Source organism: Lethenteron reissneri, chromosome 38 (assembly GCF_015708825.2).
Source record: "Lethenteron reissneri isolate LAM-NWPU_2019-01 chromosome 38, ASM1570882v1, whole genome shotgun sequence".
Lineage (NCBI taxonomy): Eukaryota > Metazoa > Chordata > Hyperoartia > Petromyzontiformes > Petromyzontidae > Lethenteron > Lethenteron reissneri.
The window spans coordinates 6,148,982-6,172,699 of NC_083816.1; the positions used below are offsets into that span (position 1 = coordinate 6,148,982).

A 23,718-nucleotide genomic window follows, 5' to 3' on the forward strand; every position below is an offset into this window, starting at 1 on the left:
CTAAACATGACACGTCCGATTGGTAGGTTGGTGCCACGTCATTCCACAACAGGTATTCCAAAATGTTTGGGATTTATTTGAAAAAAAATTTGTTACATAAAAAAAAATTGTTGCACACGTCACTTAATTCCACAAGTGCATTTCTTTTTTCCTGAGATGCTGCTCGATCCGAGAAAGGTGGGCATATACGACTCGCTGCCACAGTGACGGCCACATCTAGATGTCGACTAGGTGTGAAATATTTTATGGGTCGCCGACCCGGCTGAAATAAATCCCTTGCCGGAGTTGTGGTCTCTCAACGTGGTGGAGGGGTGGGGGGTGCAAAATCTGTAGAGGGCAAATCCAACGAACCGATTTATTTATTTTTCCTTCCGTCGGCCAATGGGATTTTGGCGGAGGCGAGAGCCCGATTGACCAATGGCATTGGCTCGGCCCAGCTGTTAAAAGACTTGTTCGACACGGGCAGCAGCTGGCACATGACTCTCAAAGCCAAGAGCAACACGGACACAACGTTGTTTTGTGTGTGTGTGTGTGGGCGGTAGTGGGGAGTAGGGGGGGGATAGCGTTACATGTTCGCCGATCGACTGGGATTATTATTATTGTTTTTTATATGAAATTCGTTCGATCGACTAAGAAGAAGAAGAGCTGAATCGATGTCAGCTTGCGCGTATGAGCGTCGTCGAGTCGCCGTGCCCGGAGTGGCGTGCTTGGCATCGCACGGAGAGGTGAGGGCGCTGTTTGTGGTTCGTCACCGGCTGCTGTTGCTGTTCGCGAAAGGTCACGCCCAGTAGTCGATCTCGAAAATGTGACCAGTGGCCTTCAAAGGGCTGCTGTTGCTGCTGCGGCTGCTAATACGGCAGTGTCGTTGCGGTTATAATATTTTGTCAACGGATTTAATTCAAAACTCATTCGCCGTTTGTTTTTGGACGAATGTAATAATGGATTTTAAAAAAGCACGTGAACACGGACCAGAGTGGTGATGCATGGTTAAACCAGCCACCCGTGACCGACACGACATTGGGAGGTCGTCATCCACCAAGTGGATCGCCAAAGGGGACTGCAAATTAGGTTTATTTTCCGTGTATGTTAAAGAAAAGCTAACCAGTGGGTGGGTGCCTGCATTAAACGGAACCGAGATAACGTCCACGTTTAAACAGTGTACCTTCAAGGTCACTTATTTATTATCGCTACAATCAGCGGCAACGTTCAAAAGTAAATGCAACCGCGTGTTTATTAGGATTAAGAGTAATACGAACAATGTCCTTTATTTATCCAGGTAAGCCTCACCGAGCCTCAAGACTCGTTAGTCAGGAGGGTCCTGCTACGTTGGGATGTTTGGCCTATTACGTTAAATGAGACTTTGGCTTCGCGTGACATCAACCCAGAGAACCCGAGAGAGAATCCACACACATGATGGGATTAAACTCAGGAAAACAACTTCTGATTATGTTTCTAAACACTCAAAGGTATTTGTAGTAAATGAGAACTGCTGTGTTTTATACTGTACTATGTATTTGTCATATCAGAATGAGCGAACAATGTGTGTAGTTTATTTGGGTGACGTGCGTGCATGATTGTGTTACTGAAAGTTCGAGATCGACTTTTGTCCCAGTTTATTTTTATTTATCTTGTGAAGCTTCTTCTGACTTTGCGGCTCTTAACGCAATTCCATTCTTCGCTACCGAGGTGTTTCTGTGCTGCCCGTTCTCTGTTTGTACCCCAGGGCCTTCCGAGCAATAGACAGCTTCGTCCCAATGGGTTCTCAGTTATAATTTGTATTGCGTGATTACTCCGATTTGTTTACCCAAGAAAGCCGAGCCAAGTCTCATTACCCCAAGAGACTCACGCGTTCGTGTGTATGTCGGTCGGGCGTGATGTTGGCCACCCACCCCCTCGTGCGCCGTGCCGGCCTTCATGCGTGCTCGCTAAAAACACTTGTCCCAACAGCCTGTTCAGGCTATACGGGGGATCTTTGTCTTATAGCTAGCATCGTTTTAGCGCACCCCACCTGCTCGGCCGAGTCTACGTCTGACCACGGCTAACATCATTGGCGAATGATATCCGAACCGATCCTGGGTATCCCCCCACCCGCCACACACAGATGTCGCCAGTTCAATCTCTCCCGCTGTGGCAGTTGAAACACAGAGCCCTTCCACCGGCAGTTGCGCGAGCAATGCGTTTCAGGGCTGCGCCTTTACCTCCCCGTCCAATCGCTTTCGTCGACGGATCGTCGCAGCTGCGAATTAAACCTTTGCTTTCCGATCCTCCTCTGGAGGGGGCTTCTCTCCAGCGGGGAGGCCCTTCAGCCAGCAATGCAGCAGCGACGCGAGCAAGCACATTTCAGGGCTGCGCCTTCATCCCTTGCAGCTGGATTCCAACCCGGGGAGCTTTTCCCTGCACCCGGCGACCTCGGCGAGCCCGGACCCCGCGGAGCCTGACGCGGCACACCCGCGTCACGCGCTCTCCTCTCCACCCCCCTCCAACCACCAACGGCCCCCGCACGGCTCCCACGGCCGACCTCTGCCCTTCTGCTGCCCGCTGCCCTCGACTCCCCGCCACGTGCCGTACCCGCCGGACGCCCGTCACCTCCGCCCGGGGCAGCTGAGCCCAGCGGAGAGCGACGAAGTCCGTCTCTCGGCGTGGGGTCCGCTGGATGGAGGAGGCGGTGGCGGCGGCGGTGGCGGTGGTGCCGAGCGGTGTCACCTGGCCCCACCGCGTGGGCCGCTTCACGGAGACCTTTCGGGCTGGGCCGGGGTCTATGGGCAGCAGCAGCAGCACCACCATCAGCCTCCTCTGCTGCCCCATCCCCCGCCACCCCCTCCGCTGCCCTCCCTGGTGTCTGCGCTGCAAGCCGAGGGCCCTGCTGTGGCCGAGTGGCTCGCGATGGCCGCAGCGGTGGCGCACAGCCCCGGAGCTGCATCGGAGGCTGGGTCGAGCCATGACGGAGAGGTGATTTATTGATTGCTTTATTGATCAAGTAATTAATTAGTTGCTTAAATGATTGGTTTTACGATTGCCTGACCGGTTATTTAAATGGTCGATTGATTTTTCTGGTCTGATCAATTGGTTTGTTAGTTGATTGGTTCATCAAATAATTGGTTTATGGATTGATTAATTGGTTGATTAGTCGATTGAGGGGTTAATTTATTAGCTTGATTAATTGTTTGCTCGATTAGTCTACTGATTGAATGATGAACATTCATTCTAACGCTCACGCCACAATCAATTCACACGTCTAAGAATCGATTAGTGACAACGCATGCAAATGCGTCATTATATGCTCATGGAAATCGTACGGCTGACGGAACCGAGGGAGAGAGAGAGAGAACATAAAACACCGGAACGGGTGAGCCGGACAATCCAATGGGGCAGAGTTTTCCAAACTCCGGTCCTCACTACCCACGACCACCCCGTGTCCGTCTTTCCGCGCTTACCGAATTCCCTCTCCCCACCCAAATGCAGTGCAACTAAAACTCGTTCCACTCGGCGCGCGCACCGGATTATTGTTAAACACACGTCCCACGTGACGCGCTGAGCAATTAGCGCTGTCTGCGACAATCGAGCCGATTCAAATAAAGATTGAGATCCGGTGAGGTCACCCGACAACCTCGCTGCGAAAGTGTTTTGAGTTTAAGGTCACGGGCGAATAACGAGCCCTGCTGGAGCGGCGTGGGATAGGGCGCCACGGTGGCGAGGTTGAGGACGGTCTCGCCAGTAGCTCAGGACGTTGTAGGTTCGATCCCGGCACCCTGGCGCCTGTATATTTGCAGTTGGAATGTTCTACCCGTGGTCGCGTGGATTTTTTTTTCTCTGGGTCCTCCGGTTTTTCCATCCACATTTAGAATCAACGTGCGTTTAGAATGAGAATAGTTTTTTCTCCTTTTATCTGGCAACAGTTAAAATGAATCATGTTTGCATTATGACCATAATGCTTGTGGTCAAAATGCAAACAAAAAACATACTCTGATAATATAGGCATTGTCTTTGAACCTAATTGGTCCACACCAGAGACAGCTTTCTTTTGAGCCTCGTTTCAAACGGCGTTAGACCAGAGGACACCAAAAAGGCGTACAGCTCAAAGGCAATGCACTATCAGAGTAATGAGAGCTCGTGGTTGAGCACTACATCATGGGACCTTCTTTGCCGGTACCAAAATATGAGAATAGGTTTTTCCCCTTTTTGGCTGCTGTAGATTTCCACGCGATAAGCCACTTCGTTGGGCTTTCATTTGTGGCCAGGTGGCTTCTGAAAAAAAATATCTATATAGCTCAGTGGGCCTTACCTGGTAAAATATTGTTATTATTGTTTAAACGAGTTGCCCAATCTCACGAAATGTCATCGCTGATCGTGGTGCATGTTTGTCCAATGGGGAGAGGTAAGCGTGAGGATTGGCAATGAGTGTGGGGCGGTGCGCGGCAAGCTACATTGGCGGCCCTCCAATAGCAGCGTGGATATTCCACATTCCTGTGGCAGGGCGCCAGTTTATCTCGACAATTACTGTTGACTTCAAGCAAAGTGCTGCCACTCGTATGACCAAATCGCCGTAGAGCTGGCCCCATTTTGTGGGATCTCATAAGCTAAGCAGTTTTCAGCCTGGTTACTATGAGAAAACTAGCTCAGCAAAGCCACCAATGGATTGATTATGGGTCCCACGTGTAGCCTGTGGGTCCTGTGTTAATCGATGAGTCCCATGTGTGTCTATAGATACTATGTTAATCGATGAGGCTTATGGTTATATTTGGGTAATGTGTTATTAGGTGTATCTTATGTTAATGTATGGTACCTCTGTTAACCTAAATGGTCATGTGGGGCCGTCGATAAATGACGTCACGCGCCTAGGGGGGGGGGGGGGGGTCAGACATTTGTGACGATGTGTGACGAGGGGGGGGGGGGGTGAGAAATGTGACGTCACATCAAAATGGGCAACTTTAAATAAATAGACAACACGTTCTACTTAATTAAATAGACTTTTTAATAAATGTTTTCTCCCACAACATTAGAGTGCAGCGGCACATTAAATACGCACTACAATAGTTTAAAGCGACTTGAAACATGTTTTATTTATTTTTTGGGGGTGGAGAGCTTTGTGACGTCATATTTGAGGGGTGGGGTCTGACTTTTAGTGAAGCCGTGTGACGATGGGGGGGGGGGGGGTCAAAAATCGTCCAAAATCGCGTGACGTCATTTATGGATGACCCCAAATACATCTATGGATCTGATGTATGTTTATGGCTCCGATTTTATTATATGGGCCCTATTTTAGTATATGGGTCCTGTTCATGTCGATAAGTCCTTTGTTAGTATATGGGTCCTATGCATGTAAATACGTTATATGATCGTATATGGGTCCTGCGCATGTCAATGAATCCTACTTATGTTAGCAGTGCATATGGGTCGTGTGTATGTCTATAGGTACTGTGTTTTTTCAACTCACAGTTGCTGAGCACATGCTCAGCACTGTCAAAGTGGCGTTAGTACGTGTCTTACATTGAGCAAGGTCACAGGAACTTGGGAGAATAATAATAATAAATTACATTCATTTGACTGGTGCCTTCCACTAATGTCTCAAGGCATCTTGTAAGAACAAGAGAAGGTTAGAATGAATATAATAAACTCGCTTAAGAAAATGTGTTTCAAGACAAGACTTTAAAATATCCGCATTATCGATGGTGGGAAATGGTGGGGGGGGGGGGAGAGAACTGCAGCAACTTCAGAGGTTGGTGACTCATCCAGGGATGGGCACGGCGGTGACGGTGGCTCCTGCTCGCTCCGCTTGTCTCCACGTGCGCCAGATGATGATGGGTGACATCATGGACGACATCATGGGGCTCGAGTCGAGCTACAGCGACGAGGAGCTGGGCCGGGCGCATGCGGCCCTCGTCGCCGCCGGCACGGTAAGAGCGGCGCGGTCGTGGTGGTGGTGGTGGTGCCATTGGTGGTGGTGGTGGTGCCATTGGTGGTGGTGGTGGTGGTGCCATTGGTGGTGGTGGTGGTCGTGGTGCCATTGGTGGTGGTGGTGGTGGTGCCATTGGTGGTGGTGGTGGCGCCATTGGTGGTCGTGGTGTCATTGGTGGTCGTGGTGTAATTGGTGGTGGTGGTGCCATTGGTGGTCGTGGTGTCATTGGTGGTCTTGGTGTCATTGGTGGTGCTGGTGCCATTGGTGGTGGTCGTGGTGTCATTGGTGGTCTTGGTGTCATTGGTGGTGGTGGTGCCATTGGTGGTGGTCGTGGTGTCATTGGTGGTGGTGGTGGTGCCATTGGTGGTGGTGGTGGTGCCATTGGTGGTGGTGGTGGTCGTGGTGCCATTGGTGGTGGTGGTGGTGGTGCCATTGGTGGTGGTGGTGGCGCCATTGGTGGTCGTGGTGTCATTGGTGGTCGTGGTGTCATTGGTGGTGCTGGTGCCATTGGTGGTGGTCGTGGTGTCATTGGTGGTCGTGGTGTAATTGGTGGTGGTGGTGCCATTGGTGGTGGTGGTGGTGCCATTGGTGGTGGTGCCATTGGTGGTGGTGGTGGTGGTGCCATTGGTGGTGGTGGTGCCATTGGTGGTGGTGGTCGTGGTGCCATTGGTGGTGGTGGTGCCATTGGTGGTGGTGGTGGCGCCATTGGTGGTCGTGGTGTCATTGGTAGTGGTCTTGGTGTCATTGTTGGTGGTCGTGGTGTCATTGGTGGTGGTGGTGGTGTCATTGGTGGTGGTCGTGGTGCCGTTGGTGGTCGTGGTGCCATTGGTGGTGGTCGTGGCGCCGTTGGTGGTCGTGGTGTCATTGGTGGTGGTCGTGGTGTCATTGGTGGTCGTGGTGTAATTGGTGGTGGTGGTGTCATTGGTGGTGGTCGTGGTGCCATTGCTGGTCGTGGTGGTGACATTGGTGGTGGTGCCATTGGTGGTGGTCGTGGTGCCATTGGTGGTCGTGGTGTAATTGGTGGTGGTGGTGCCATTGGTGGTGGTCGTGGTGCCATTGGTGGTGGTGCCATTGGTGGTGGTGGTGCCATTGGTGGTGGTGGTCGTGGTGCCATTGGTGGTGGTGGTGCCATTGGTGGTGGTGGTGGCGCCATTGGTGGTCGTGGTGTCATTGGTAGTGGTCTTGGTGTCATTGTTGGTGGTCGTGGTGTCATTGGTGGTGGTGGTGGTGTCATTGGTGGTGGTCGTGGTGCCGTTGGTGGTCGTGGTGTCATTGGTGGTGGTCGTGGTGCCATTGGTGGTGGTCGTGGCGCCGTTGGTGGTCGTGGTGTCATTGGTGGTGGTCGTGGTGTCATTGGTGTTCGTGGTGTAATTGGTGGTGGTGGTGTCATTGGTGGTGGTCGTGGTGCCATTGCTGGTCGTGGTGGTGACATTGGTGGTGGTGGTGCCATTGGTGGTGGTCGTGGTGCCATTGGTGGTCGTGGTGTAATTGGTGGTGGTGGTGCCATTGGTGGTGGTCGTGGTGCCATTGCTGGTCGTGGTGGTGACATTGGTGGTGGTCGTGGTGCCTTTGGTGGTCGTGGTGGTGACATTGGTCGTGGTCGTGGTGCCTTTGGTGGTCGTGGTGGTGACATTGGTGGTGGTCGTGGTGCCTTTGGTGGTCGTGGTGGTGACATTGGTGGTCATGGTGTGTGGGGAGCGTTGTCGCAGTGGTTCGCGCGCTGCGCTTCGAACCCAGCGAGCCGAGATCGATTCCCGTTCACGGCCAACACGAGTGACGGTTATTTGAACCGGTCCTGGGTCTCCCCTAGGTCGACTCACCCTCAAATAAGTACCTGGTGTGGTGTGTAAAATTGCCTCTAGGGAGACAAAGGCGACCGGGCGTGATGGTGGCCACCCACCCCCTCGTGTACCGTGGCGGCCTTCATTGGTGCTCGCTAACAGCACTTGCCCTTAACTGTCTCTTAAAAGTTATTCGGGGGATCTTTGTCTTTGGTAACATTGGTGGTGGAGTCAGTGGTGGTAGCGGGGGTGGTGGTGGTGCTGATAGTGATGGTAGTGCCAGTTGGCACATTAGGGAGGCACAATTGGTGCATCTGTCAGTCATCTCAGTCAACCCATGACACCTGGGTCTGTGCCATGACCTCCTGTCAGCGAGCCTTCGACACTTCACGTGGCGCACCTGGCCTGGCACCTGGCCTGGCACAGGCGCAAATGTGTCGTCACCGCCACTTAGTAGCGAATGACAGATGATGTTGTTGTTGGTCGTGCCGGTAGTGGTGGTCGGTGGTGGTGACGGTGCCTGTGACGTGGTAGTGGCAGCTGTGGTGTCGGCGCCGGTGATGGATCTTGGATGTGGGATATATCTCTACACAAAAAATTCCTGAGTAAAAATTTGTTTTAAAGTTTGCTGTAATGTTTGCATATGTTTTAAGTGCTAGTGTATGATTCCCATATATCAGTATATGGGTGCTATATTCATTGACATCTAAGTCTGTATGCCAAGTACAAGTCTATTGGCCCTTTATAATTCTGTAAGTCCTGCTGTCAGGTCCTGTGGAAGTGTATGGGCTGTATGTCGGTCTATAGACATTACGTAATTATTTTAGCCTCTGGTCTCTGTGTAGGTCTATTAAGTGTATGTTAATCGATAGGTCCTGTAGGCCATATGTAAGTATATTGATCTATTGATCGTTTGTGTATATTTTCTATGTAAAGCTACAGTTCCTATTTAAGCCGATGGGTCCTACGGCAGTCTATGGGTTCATCTTCTTGGTTCTTTCGGTAAAGTCACGTAGAAGGGAAATAATAAAATAATAAAAAATAAATAATAATAAAATAATTCTCACGACGTTTTGGCCACAACGCAAGCAGCCGTCCTCAGGTGAAGAACAGGTCTGTCGCTGTCTTTCAGACAGAAGAACAGGTCTGTCTCTGTCTTTCAGACAGACCTGTTCTTCACCTGAGGACGGCTGCTTGCGTTGTGGCCGAAACGTCGTGATAATTATTTTATAATGTTTTATTTTTATTATTTTATTATTTCCCTTCTACGTGACTTTACCGAAAGAACCAAGAAGATGAATCCCTGCAGTCACGAAAGCTTTAAATCGAAATTTAAAAGTCTATGGGTTCTATACAAAGCTGCAGTTGCTGTGTTCGTCTGTGGGTCCTACAGTCGTCTGTTGATGCTGTGTTAGTCTATGAGTTTTATTATTAAGCTGCAGGTGCTGCGTTAGTCTTCAGGCTAACAGAGGCCGGCGTCTGCCCTGTGCGCCACCCTCTGCTGCCCGCATGCAGGTGACACCGCGGGGCCGAGCGGGTGGCTTCAGGGGCCACCACGCGGCACTGGGACAGATGCACACGCTGCCACCCATGGCCTGCGGCGACTCCATCAAGGTGGAGATCACGGGTGAGCACGGCCCGTCGTGTGAGATCGATCGCCCGTTTAGGATGCGACGAGAAGGAGAAGCCTGGGAACCGCTGCACTTTGCGAGGGTTTGACCGGCCGCCGTTCACTTGCAATGAGGTCTGATAACACTGGTCAACACATTTTTTCTGGCATAAGGTATTCCAACGGGTTTAAGGTAATTTTGGGGTGCTGATTCCAAATCTGGCATCAGTTTTTGTCTATTACGTCAGGTTTTTGAGATATCAAATATTGCATTTTCAATAAAAAACTGCAGAAGAAAAATATTAAATAAATGTGAATATCTACATAAAATTATATTATAAACACACTATCCTAAAATACAGCACCATATTTTAACACTAAAGCAGTCACTGACTCGCAACAACTTGCAATCCTAAGTGACAGAGTTAATTTCGGGTAAAATCAATGAAAATGGGGTATGCCGATAGCATAAAAATGAGATGTGATAGAGCAAATCTAAGATCAGATTTGGAATCAGCACCCTGAAATTAGTCTAAAACAGCTGCAATTAACCATTCCGTCATTCCGACGATGTATGTGTATGTCATCAAAACTAAACCGGAAGAAAAACTGAAATAAAATCACTTCACCGGTACCGAGGCTCCCACAAGGCCATGCAGGAGGGCGTGTGGCACAGTTTGGCGCCAGCTATCAGTGAGTGCGGCGGTCGTGTCGCGACAGTTCTCTGCGGTGAGTAGAGTGTCTTTAAAAGCAACGGCGCTACGCCTCTCTAAATAAAATTAACGATGAGCCGCGTACGCGTTCAGCGGTGAACGGGGACCCACCCTGTAACTTACAGACGACTCGGAAACGGGAAAGGGTTCATTGAGGTGACTCGGTCGCTCAGAGGTCAGAAAGTGCCTTGCTGGCACCGCTGAGATCCCGGTGTTGAATCTTGGCTTCAGTCGCCTGCGTAGTCCACTCAGTCCCCAATGATTGTAAACATTTTCAATTGCTTGAGGTTTTGTTGCTCTGTGCTGACGACGGCGTTGGTCGTGATTTCTCACTCAACCGTGTGGGCCGCGCGAAGGCCGTTGCCATTTCGTACTCCCTGAAATTTTTTATTTCACTCAAATGAATTTGTCTACGTTTTTTTGACTCCCAGCACACCCTCAGATTAGCACAGTGTGCTACGTGCGGTGCAAAAGCAGTTCAACATGCGTGCGTACATAAGCGCTCAGGGTGGTCACCAATGAGTGAGCGAAAAAAAAACCCCCCATCGCATTAAGCTTGGTTCGTCGCTAAATTCGGATAAATTCCAACCCATCAAGCGACTTTGGAGCTCATCGCCGACCCCACGAATGTGACCTTAGCCCTCTGGCCTAATCGGACTTTCGCAAGATACATTTAACCACGTGTGCTTCCAAGACTCATTTCCATAATCGCTGCGTTTAAGATATGATGAAATCGGCGGCAAAATCGGCCCGTCGGGGACGCGGCAGATAACAACAAAGCAGAGGCCGTTGTAAATCGCTGCTGCCCCCTTTTTTTTTAGCCGTCGCTCCTGCGCTCCGCACCCAGCCGAATCAGTGGCGCTTTCAAACCGCTTCCCAAAATATTGTCTCGGCTACGCCCGTCGGTTTAGCCCGTCGGTTTAGCCTCGCTCCCAAAATGAAAGAAACAGGAGGGCGGCCGTAATAATATGCATAACCCGTACAGCCTGGTGGGCGATCGGGAGAATCATCACATCTCCTCTTAGACACGTGATGTCAAATCAATTAGTCACGTGGCAGAAGTGCGTGCACGTGTGTGTAGAATGTGTTGTGTTTTTATTTGGGAACAGTAGTGTAGTGGTTAGTGCGCTGCGCTATGAACCTTGTGAACCCGAGTTTGATTCCCGCTCAAATTCAACACCAGCGATGATTATCTGAACCGGTCCTGGGCCTCCCCTAGGTCGAATCAGCCTCAAATGAGTACCTGGTGCCTATATGTATTGCTCCACCATGCTCTGAAGTGAGCAGTGGCTCCATCGCGGCAGCTGCGTTGGGTTACAGCTGCGTTTGACTTTCAACAAACTGTTGCTCATTTTGTTAATCACAGAGGGATGATGGGCCGAGTGCTCTGAGCCTGGCCACCTGATTTTGATTCCGGGCCGTGGCTTACACATCAGCGGCGAGTGATGCCTGAACCAGTCCTGACCTCCCCACCACATTCAATCCACACTGACCAGCATGGCGAAGTATGGTCAAACAATCTCCGTGGTGGCGTGGGGCGGTCTTCATCTCGCAGTGGATTGACAAAGGATGGTGAAATGGGTGCCACGGTGGCGAGATGTTAACTTCCTCGACTTGTATCCAGGAGATCGTGGGTTCAATTCCAACCGTGACACCTGTATATTCAGTGTTTTCATGTACTCTGAACACGTGTTCAGTGTATTTGCTTGTTATAAATTTCCACAAGATCAGCCACTTCATTGAACTAATCATTTGTGAGCTACATAGCTCAGTAGGCCTTAGCTGGTAAATTAAAAACAGTTTAGTTGTAGCCGCGCTGCTTCCACCAGCTCTCGCGAGATGTTAACTGCTTCACCTTGTATACAGGAGGTCGTGGGTTTGATTCCGACTTTGATAGCTGCTGTATATTTGGAGTTTGCATGTTCTCCCCATGGTCGCGTGCGTTTTGCTCCGGGTCCTTGAGTTTTTCCCTCCACATTCAAAATCAACGTGCACTGAGCTGTCATTTGTGACAAGCTCGCTTCTGAAAAAGAGCTATATAGCTCAGTGGGCCTTACTTGATAAACAGAACGTTTAGTTTAGTTTTAATTGTTATAATCAGTGATGACAATACATCAGTACATTTTGATTTAAAGCTTTCGTGACTGCAGGGATTCATATTCTTGGTTCTTTCGGTAAAGTCACGTAGAAGGGAAATAATAAAATAAAAAAATAAAAAACAATTAAATTTTCTTGCTGTGGATTTCACACCTGATGATGATTGCTTGTGTTTCAGTCGAAACGTCGTGATAATTGTATTGTTTTATAATTTTATAATTTCCCTTCTACGTGACTTTACCGAAAGAACCAATAATATTAATACATCAGTAATTATAATCTGGGATTGGTGATGATGCAGTGGTTGGCATATTGCACTATGAACCCCATGACCGGAGTTCCCCTTCACCGACCTATGCCGACCAGTCAGGTGAAGTATGACGTTTAAATTAAACCACAACACTGCCATTGTAGAGCTCGCCCTCAGTCGAGGCTCTTGTGGAAGCGGTGGCGTTCGCTAGTAATTGCAGGGCTGCTCCTTTACCCCTTTACAAATCATACATTTATTCGAAATGTTTTTTTTTAAAATCAGAATTGCAACGATTGCATTTTTTTTTCAAAAGATGTTTGTTTTCATCGTCGTCTTTGTCGTCACGACATCCTCGTCATATTACGACTAATGACGAACTGAATGATGTTTCATCTTCTTGGTTCTTTCGGTAAAGTCACGTAGAATGGAAATAATAAAATAAGAAAAATAAAACATAATTAAATAATATAGTATAATATAATAAAATAATATAATAAAATAATAAAATAGGGTTATGGTTAGGTCCATTCTACGTGACTTTACCAAAAGAACCAAGAAGATGAATCCCTGCAGTCACGAAAGCTTTAAATCGAAATTTGAATTATGTTTATTGGTCATTCCGCCGTAGGGCGGCATGGCGGGTGCAGTGGTAACGCTCGTGGCAATAAAGGGTCCATATTCTTAGGTTTTTTTTCGGTAAAGTCACGTAGGTATAGCTGTATACTCCGGCGCCTTTCTAACCGGAGTTTCTACGTTCTCCCATGGTTCTGTATGGGTTTCCTCCGTGTTCTCTGCTTTCCTCCCATATAGCTTGACAAAACAGTGACAATTGTAACCGCTGTTGGTGACAAAACATCCCAAGGTTGAAAAATTACCTGGGATTACGCGCAGCAGCGGTAGCAGCATCATCAGCCACCTCCTTGCGAAAAACCTGGCAGGACCCTTCCTGATTAAACGAGCGTAAAACATTATAACAGGACCGCTTATAAATCAGGAACTAAAATTGGCACCGGGGTGAGCTCCCGGGTCCACGAAGGCAGTTCACAAGAAATAAACGGTTCAAGTGCCAAACGTCAATCTGGCTGTTTACCCACTTGCTGACAAACACAATCATCGCAGCACACACAGCCACGCCGTTTTCCTCGAGGCACGCCGTGACACGGTGTGACACGCTGTCAAGTAACGAGCGTCGGTCCCCCTGATTTACCGGCAGCGGAAATTAAATTGTGCTGGCTTGGATGGATCGCTGCATTTTGCGATTGCGAGAGCTGGTGGCAGCAGTCCGTATAAAACTAAACAATTTGTTTTATTTTACTATGTAAGGCCTACTGAGCTATGTAGTGACATGGCCATCACAAATGATTAGCTCAGTGAAGTGGCTGATCATGTGGAAATTTATAGCAAGCAAATACACTGAACACATATTCAGAGTACAAGCAAACTCCGAATATACAGATGTCAGGGTTGGAATTAAACCCACGATCTCCTCTATACCAGGCAAGGTAGTTAACATTTCTCCACCGTGGCACCGGATTTGGGAGGCCTTCATCTGGCAATGGATTGACCATGGCTGATGACGATGATGGTGATGATGATGAAAATGACAAACTGCCAACGTTCCATTGTTAAAACATTAAATCGTGTTTTTTTCTAGAGTTGGAGGCTCGCGCGCTGGTGAAGGAGAGGAGGAAAAAGGAGAGCCACAACCTCAGTGAGTTTTATTCGTGGAAATCAGAGAAGTGAACAGCTGATGAGGATTGCGATCTATGTTCAAGGCCCAGGAACTGGGTCCTCCGGGTTTTTCTCCACATGTATAAACGTGCTTTTGGAGCATTTGGCTGCTCCTAAAAATTACCACGCGATAAGCCACTTAATGGGGCTATCATTAGTGGCCAGGTCGCTTCTGAAAAAAAGCTGTATACCTAAGTGGGCCTTAACTGGTAACATAAAATATGTTTTAGAGTTTAGTTTTATCTTAAGATCTTCGTTGTATAACATCTGTGCCGTCGCAAGACGCCCATGAAGCAGAGCTTATCAGCTCACTTGGCCCTTGCTTTGAAAATAAATAAAACCTCTGGAGGAGACCTCTGGAGCTCCCACTGTGGAGCAGAGGTTGCAAACGGGTTTTGATTCCTTACCCATACCCGTACCCGGCTGCACCCGTACCCTACCCGAAATGAATGACAAACGGCTACTAACCAGTGACTCACGGCCTACCCGTACCCATACCCGGCCGAACCAGGGTCGCAAACGGCTACCCGTACCCATACCCGGTCGGGTACGAGTAGCCGGGTATCGGGTAGGGTACGGGTATCGGGTACCCGGTTGCGACCTCTGCTGTGGAGGCCTTCGTGCCAGCAGCGGCGTGATCAAGGAATTGCCGGGCCGCACCCTTCACCGTGTTTTTCTTCCCACCAGTCGAACGGCGACGAAGGTTCAACATCAACGATCGTATCAAGGAGCTGGGAGCCCTGATCACCAAGTCGAGTGATCCGTGAGTGCCACGCTCTTTCACTGCGCTCACAAAGACAAAGATCCCCCGTATAGCCTTAACAGACTGTTGGGGCAAGTGCTGTTAGCGAGCAGCATCTATGAAGGCCGGCACGGCACATGAGGAGGTGGGTGGCCAACACCACCCCCGGCTGTCGTTGTCTCCCCAATGGCGATGTTTACACACCGCGCTAATTTGAGGCTGAGTCAACCCAGAGGAGGCCCAGGACCGGTTCAGATAATCGTCATTGGTGTATATGCCGTGAGCAGGAATCGAACTTGGGTTCGTAGTGCAGCGCGCTAACCGCTGCACCACCGCTCCCGACGATCTTTTACTGTGCTCACTCCCCCTGCACTTTGAGCAGTCCCCCTCCTTAGCCTCCATCCGTACCGCTCCCAAAGCCTCACCTCTTCTCCATTGCTCATTCTCTTCCCCTTCCCTCCACTCGCCCCTCCACTCCTTCCCAACCCTCCGCTACCCTTTCGTGACCTCCACGTGCCCTCTGCTGCGGTCACTCATTCATCACCCCTTGCACGCCCCTGCCATCTAAATCATTCTCGATTTTGTCACTGGTTTTTTTTAAACTACGTGAAGTGGCTTGAGTGAAGGCGCTCTATAAATATGAAGTGAGGTAAAGGTGGCTCCACACTATCACTTTAACATTAGGCAAATTAAACATCGTCATTGTCACGCCCGTAATCATCATCAACACTCATGTTCAATCCACTGCTGGATGAAGGCCTCCCACCCCTCGCGACCCAGCGATGAAGTGATCCACCCGGCACCTACCAGCCCACGAGGTGATTTCATTGCTTCATCTCCCTGGTGGACACCTGCTTTGAACTGCAAAAACCATGGCAACAATTGGGGAACGTGCCACCACGAAACAATGTTAATCCTTTCCCAGCACCAGAAGAAAGACTCAACTTTATCGGTATCGCGGCTCTCACAAGGCCATGCGGGAGGGCGTGTGGCTCTCATAGAGTGCGGTTTGGTCGCTACAGTTCTTTCCAGTGAATACAACGTCTTTAATAACAATGGCGCTAGGCCTCTCTAAATAAAATGAATGGTGAGCCGCTTGTGGGTTCAGAGATTCAGCGGTGAATGGAACCCACCTTGCAACTTGCAGTCTCGGAACGGGAAAGGGTTTAGATGAAAAAAAGAAATGTAGCAGGAACTTCCTGAAAAAAAGTCCACAGACTCGATGTGGTTTTTCGTGGATAAAGAAGCGAATATATTTGTTATTAGTTTATTCGTCACCGCAAGCATCTTAGCAGTGGCTGATGGGGTACTAGAGGGCTACAATGCTCACCTGGTAAAACTGCGTGTCTGATTTTAGCACCGTGCTCGGTCGCTTCCTGTCACTACAAGGACCATCTCACAGTGATAGCAGCGATTGGAGTGTGTGTGGTGTGCGTCCTTGACCCTCGGTCAGGAAAACACTCCCCGCCCTGTCAGTTTAAAATCCGCAAGACACAGCCCACACTTATCCGTCTCTGTCTCCCCATCTCTCGGTTTCCTTTTGGCCGGCAAGGGTTCATGACCGACACGACAGCTCCAGTATTTTGTCTGCGCGTGCCAGAGGAGTCGGCATGGGGTTACATTGTGGGGGGGGGGGGGGGGGGGTTGCACTTTGCTGCGGCCGTACTAGTCGGCGCATACTTCACATGTTGTTACATTTAAAAAAAGAAAAAAACGTGACCAAAATAGATTTGTAAATAAGGTGTGATGAGACCGTGACCGCCCGCGTATGGCGCTGCGCTGAAGTATATCACACGTCACATTTTTGCGAGGCGTCGGATTGCCTCCGCGTCCTGCGTGGGCCCTCCTCTGCAAACACCGGCGCTCATCCCTCTGCAGCCGCTCGGAGAATCGTGGCTCCAACCACTCGGTGCGTGGAAGGGCCCATCGGCTCACTACATTTGAGAGCCCACTGTAAGCACGGGCGGTTGAGAACCGAATTCGAACTTTAGGAACTCAGCGGGCAATTCTTTATCCCCCTTTGTTTCGTCTCATCGGCGAGGGAGAATGCGAGCGGTGGCCAGCGCTGTTGGGTCTGGGTGGAAGGCGCAGCCCTGCAATGGGCTCGATCGCTCCACTGCTGGCAGAAGGGTCTCCACTTGCAGGGAGCTCTAGAGACCCCCCCCGCCCCCCTCTCATGACAAGGTGTTTTGGGCCTTGACACTTCTAAGCCATGGAACGTCTTGGAACGCGCTTTCTGCAGGAGTTAGCGTGGACGTTTAAATATAATCCATATCGTTCATGCTCCTGCGATTAGTGTTCATGTCTCTGTTGAGGGTAGAATTCTGAGATGGCCAGGAGGGTCGAGGGGTTTCATAATTGTTGTCAGAGGCTTTGAGCTGGCACTGCGTACATCCTAAGTGCAAATCTTGGTTTTCAGCTGCGACATTCAACTGGGATTTCGAATTTAGTAAATGGTCACCAATCACTGCACAGCAATCTTCCTACTTGATACTGTCTTTCATCTACGAAGCCACAAGTCCCATTTCTGCATGGGGGTCGGCTGCTCGGATTTCTTTCTCCATGTGCTACTATTCCGTGATTTGTTTCTTAACTCAATCTCTCTCCTTGCGTAGAGACCCATAGATGCCTATACACTTACACGATCCATAAGCAACCTCTAAACTCATATACACTTGCATGATCCATGGATGTACATGAGACCCATCGAGTCATATACACTTATATGATCCATAGGCTTACATGGAGACCCAGACTCATATGCGCTTACATGATCCACAGACTTACATCGAGATCCGTAAACTCATATACACTTTAATTATCCATAGGCTTACATAGCGACCCACAGACTGTACTGTACACTTGCTGTACACTTACATGATACATGGAAGTACGTAGAGGCCCATTGTGAAGAACAAAAAAATGTACGCTCGCTCGCGACACCGTTTGAATGTCTCTTGTGGCCACCCGCCCTAACCTCCTACCCGCCCCCATCCACCCACTCGCCGGGCCACAGGGACATCCGCTGGAACAAGGGCACCATCCTGAAGGCGTCGGTAGACTACATCCGCCGCCTGCAGCGCGACCAGCAGCGCTCGCGCGACATGGAGACGCGGCAGCGGCTGCTGGAGGAAGCCAATGCCATCCTGGGCCTGCGCATACAGGTTCGGCGCTACAGGTGCCAGCGTTCGAAGGGGGGGTGGGGGGGGGGCTTTGGTGGGATCCACTTGGTGGGCCTTTCCTGGTGGGTCCTAACCGGGTGGGCCCGAACCCGGTGGGCCCTACCCGGTGTGCCCTATCCGGTCGTCTATACCTGGTGGGCCCTATCCTGGTGGGCCGTACCTGCTGGCCATTATCCTGGTGGGCTCTACCTGGTTCGCTCTACCCGGTGGACCCTAACCCTGTGTGCCCTATCCTGGTGGGTTCTACCGGGTTGGCCCTACCTGGTCGGCCCTACCTGGTGGGCCCTACCGGACGACAGTGACTGTGCTTTGCCAGCAGAAGTTACTGACTGGGGTTGTACTCAGCGTGTTCTCAATTGGTTTGAGGAAATCGACCACCTCCTGCCTTACCTGTCAGCCTTCCTACAAGCGTGCATGCCTACTTACCTTCATGACTGCCAGTCTGCTTGCTGGTCTGCTTCCCTACCTAACTATCTATCACAACCGACTATGTACATACCTATCTGAATGCTTTTCTATCTGCCTGCCTTCCAGTTGACAAAAAAATTCATAAAATTGTACGTTAGTTTGCTCACTTTTTATTTTACTTTTCTTGTTACCACATTCTCTAGATTTTGGGGGGTTTGTATTAAAGTGTGAGGTGTGTGGCTGGGATACCAAATGTGCAGAGCTTTATTGACACTGGGCACACGTTTGGGGTGCATCTCATTTCCCAGAGCATCTTATAATCCAAAGCATTTGGTATTTGATAGTTACATTTTGACATGCAATTTTATTGAGGGATTGTGTGCTGTCTTGGTGTGGTCTGGGACTGTTGTTTTTGTTTTGCTGCCTTGCCCAAGATTGCATTTGGTATTCAACAATCTACAGGAATTTATGTCCTAATGCAATTTGTACTTACATTATTTATTTTCATTCATATTTCGTGACTTTCTTAGCTTTACTATACTTTGCACTCCTATCGGTTTTTGTATTGGACATCTGTGAAAAATATCTTCACAGTTCATCGGATTCTTCCAGTCTAAACAAAGATTCTCATTGTAATTTATACATTTTCTTTGCTCCCAGGAACTTGAGAGGCAGGCCCAAGCCAGCGGCCTGCCACTTGTCTTCTCTTCCAGCGTGGAAGAGGAAGAGCAGCCAGGCTGGCTGGCCAGGCGAGGCTCAGGCACCGAGGTGGAACAGGCCGAGCCGCTGAGTCCCACGGCGACGGTTTCCAACGGCGGTGGCCATTGCCTGTCAGACAGGAGGCAATGGCCCCACGTGGGCGCCTCCTCGTGCTGTTACGCAAGTCCGTTCAAGCGCAGCTTTGATAGTGGCGGATTATCTGCAGAGGGCAGTCTATCCCCATCGTAAACAAAAAAATGTGTTTGAAGCGTCGCCCGGAACAGGCGCCCGATCTCGTCGCATCTCACAAGCTAAAGCAGGCTCGAGCCTGGATAGCTATTACTTCGTGGTGTCTGGACACAGACCCAAAGGGCCCAGACGCATTGCGGTCAGCAACAAACGGCAACCATTAGAATTGTAGTCGACGAATCATAATACGTTTTTTGTAGTTGAGCAAGGGGAGGGGAGGAGGGAATTTCAAATGCAAGCGGTGCGATTGAAGACTCAGAAAGAGATGCGGTGTGACCTTGTGTGGTGTTGTTAGTGGCCGAGCGAGTGGGAGAGCGAGCGAGTGGGGAGAGCGAGCGAGTGGGGAGAGCGAGCGAGTGGGTGGCTGTGTAAGTGAGCGAGTTGTTGTGACGGGTGAGACGAAACAGTCTGGTGGCAGAGCGAGTCCTCAATGCGGGCGGGGGAATCAAAGAGTGGAGTTCACGGGAACAGTAAATTATGGTGGTAGCGATAGAAGAATGATTGTATGGGGGGAGACCATGAGGGTTGCCACCTCTGAGATATAAAAGAAAACAGGGGACATAGCATGGGAAAATGACTATCTCGCAATACTGGAAGAGGGGAGAACTCCAAACAAATGCATTGCCTTGAGTTGTGTATTATTATGTAAGTAGTAAAATGACCTGTGATTGTTAATATCCTGCGAAGACTCACGGGGCAGCATCTGACTAACGAAGGGGACGATGCTGGGGAAACCCGGACAGATGGAGATCATAGTGGACACCACACAAAGCCAGGCAGCCGCGCCGCGCTTCCCGATGGGCAGTGCGGCATAATACATTGTTGTACTCTACTGTCTATGTTCCCATCTTCTACGCTCCCCACCTTCACCAAATTAAACCCCCACGACCCGCGTGGCGCGGGGAGGCCCTCGTCTAGCTGTGGATTGCCAAAAAGGGGGCTGTGCATTTCGACTTAAAACTTTCGCGACTGCAGGAATTCATATTCTTGGTTCTTTCGGTAAAGTCACGTAGGGGCTGTGCATGTTCATAATTTCACAGGGTTGCCGCTTGTGCATGATTCGTATGGACAGAACTAACGGGAGGCATGGCGGTGCAGTAGTAACACATGTGACCCACGAAGGGGCCCCGAGTTCGATTCTGGGACTTTCTGAGTGGAGTTGATATGTTCTCCCCCTGTTTTGCATCGGTTTCCTCTGGGTTCTCAGGTTGCCCATCGCAAAAAAATAAGATCCATACAATGTAACCAGCATTGGCCAAACATCGCAATGCTGATTTTTTTTTTACCTGCAAACGACTCAATCGGGATTACACACAGAGTAGCAGCAGCAGCAGCAGCAACAACATTGCCCTCCTCCTGTGAAAACGTGGCAGGACCCTCCTGAAGACGAGTTGAAACTCGTTGAGTGATGCTTTTCCTGGGTAAACAAGCATAGATAGTAATAATAACGACGTGTGCCATAAGATGGGTCTCCAGAGCAATATTTGTACTCGTTTTGACCATTGAAATAGCTCGGCGTGATTTGACACCGGTTTGTTTGCCAGGATATATCGTGCCTTTGAAGTACACGTCGTAACAATACTTTCATGCCTCATATCGCTGCCCATGTGTTGATGAACTCAAATGTGGCAACGCTCTTCTAACTCGCGGGCGAGTAACCGGCGGCTTGCGATCGGAAGTTCCACTGGTGTTGAACTGACTCAGCCCATCATCCCTCCGGGGCTCCATAAAATAATGACCACGTTGTGGGGAAGCCGACAGTGGTTGTCCAATGGATAGACCCGCCCCTGACATAGGAACGCGGAATTTCCATCACCGGCTCGGGACTGTAAATAGGAGATGAGCATGGGGTCAATGCCCTTTCAATGCAGCGAGTCGCTCTGACATTGTTATTATTCTGTAGCGAAGCGTTGATTGACGGCTCACAACCGTGCAAGACGTCGATTATTTGCGGATTGTGCAAACGATGTGCTCACGTGACATTTAAAGGTTAACGGGCGGAAACCAAACCGCGCAGAGGAGTAACTTATAATACTAATAAAGCGACAAGCTTGCAAATCGGATTAAAATATATATATAAAATCGATTCTTTAATCGAATCGTGATCTCGAATTGTGATGATTAATCAATCCCCTGGGGGGCAGGGGATGGAGGTAGGGGGTGGGGGGCGTGGGTGAGCGGTGGCGTTATGCTCATAGTGTTTAGTTGTTTACAACGCCATTATTATTGCTGTCGTTATTTTCGGGGGGTTTGCTGTAATGTTTTACTGGTAATTTGGGCAGCTCATTACTATTATCACTATGCCTGTTCTCAAAAGTCCTGCTGCAACGAGTTCGAGCTGACGTGCCTTGTTTTCTACTGAATCAGAACTTTAAGACGTTCGTAAACGTCTGGCAGTCATTGTTGTGCATAATTACTAGCGACGCGTAACGCAACAACGCGACCCCTCTATTTCCGCAAAATTTGTTACGGATATTAGGAAGAACGATTTTTTTTATTTTAAACTAACCAGCTCCTTTCTCAATCCGCTGCTGGACCCAAAGCCATGCCATGTCGGTCGTTGAAGGCTGTGTGACCGTACTTCACCAGCCTGAGGGCCAGGATCAGATCGGATATCACTCATCCTCCTGTTGATGTCGAGCGACAGCTGTGATATTCACATCGAGGTGTGTGCTTCATGAGCCGGATGATTGCGTCAGGAGTCGCGGAGCGGTGCAGCGTCGCTGCGATGGTGACGATGCCGACCCTTCGTCTTTGTGAATCGAGGGCACCGAGTTTGCGTTCCACGGTTCTCTTCTGGGTGGCAATCACGGTCGCACCGCACTCTGCGGAAGAGAGTTATTGATTTTCAACGTGTGAATTGTCATCATCGTCACCGGGTATCCGCGTCCGTTGCCGCCACCATGGTTTTGTCGGGCTTTTTGATGTTAGCCGTGGTGAGGAATCTAAGAACTCAGGTGGAGTGTTGGGGCCAACCCCTGCCGCTACCACTCCATCCAGGATGAAGTTGCCCGATGGATGATGAGAGGACCCTTCATAGATAGATTCTGGTAATAGGTTTTCACTCTTTCAACTGGTACAAAAACTGACACCTTTATACAAGGCATCATGTTTGCAATAACCACAACACAAGCAGTCAAAATGCAAACAAAAAGAAACAACTCTGATGATGATAATGATATGCACTGTCCTTGCAGTTGCATATCATTATCATCATCAGAGTTGTTTCTTTCTGATGATGATAATGATATGCACTGTCCTTGCAGTTGCATATCATTATCATCATCAGAGTTGTTTCTTTTTGTTTGCATTTTGACTGCTTGTGTTGTGGTTATTGCAAACATGATGCCTTGTATAAAGGTGTCAGTTTTTGTACCAGTTGAAAGGGTAAAAACCTATTACTATATTTTGCCACTGGTAAAGGAGGTCTCATAGATAGATTCTGGTTGTGGATATACAGAGATTGCAGATGTAAGATGAGTCTGGATGAGAGGGTTTCACCGCAAGTTATTTCTGACATTGCTAGTGCTTATGCGGAGTGGTGGCGCAATGGTTAGCGTACTTCACTTTGAGCCTGCCGACCCGAGTTCAGTTCCCGGCCACGGCTATCACAAGCGGGGAGTGCTATCTGAACCGGTCCTGGAACTTCCCCTCCTTCGCCAACCCGCACTGACCAGCGCGGTGAAGTATGGTCAAACAAGACCACCCCCTTCTCCGATGACCGACACGGCGCGGAGAGGCCTTCATCCAGCAGTGGATCGTTGACAAAGGCCCGAACGTTATTACTGTTACTACTGCTCGCGAAAGTAAATGCCATTTTATAATGCTTCGATTAATTAGCGTGATACGTTTTATATGCGAATCTACTACTGGATATTTGTTTTTTTTTATAATATTGTAATACTGTTTGTGTGATATTTCATACGGTGTAAAAAACTACCCTGTAAATATTACTCTTTCGGTTTAGGCTGAACCACTATTTTGCTTCTCTTAGATACAATAAAACAATTAATGCTTCCTTTTCCAGGCTCAAATAAAAGTTTTTTTGTATGCATGGATTGATTGTAGTGTTTGTTGTTGTGTCTATGGGACCCGTTTTTTTTGCCAGTATCAAGATGATGATATCAAGAACAGGGTTCACCCTCAGCTGTTAAGATGCTCAAACACCAAAATAGACACACCTACTGCAAGGCATCACGTCTGCATTTTCCTTGATCACCAAAAGCTTTTAATGGTTTTTGATATTTACATTGTTTCTGTGCCACTCGGCTCTTGGCATCGTTCTCTGGTCTTACACTGGTGTCGGGACGATGTCTCTGGCGTAGGCCAATCAGTTTTGAGGACTATGCGGACATTATCAT

The 23,718-nt window shown here is 49.3% G+C and overlaps 1 protein-coding gene across 1 annotated transcript; it reads left to right on the forward strand.

Moving 5' to 3' along the window:
- The first annotated feature begins 488 nt into the window (after positions 1–488).
- Positions 489–22,473, forward strand: LOC133351690 (transcription factor E3-like). Its single transcript, XM_061567097.1, has 8 exons — positions 489–725; positions 2,368–2,949; positions 5,793–5,894; positions 9,193–9,304; positions 14,001–14,057; positions 14,765–14,840; positions 17,836–17,983; positions 19,070–22,473. Exons 1-8 carry the CDS (start codon positions 654–656, stop codon positions 19,355–19,357), a joined length of 1,437 nt encoding a protein of 478 aa, XP_061423081.1. The 5' UTR covers positions 489–653; the 3' UTR covers positions 19,358–22,473.
- The last annotated feature ends 1,245 nt before the right edge of the window (positions 22,474–23,718 follow it).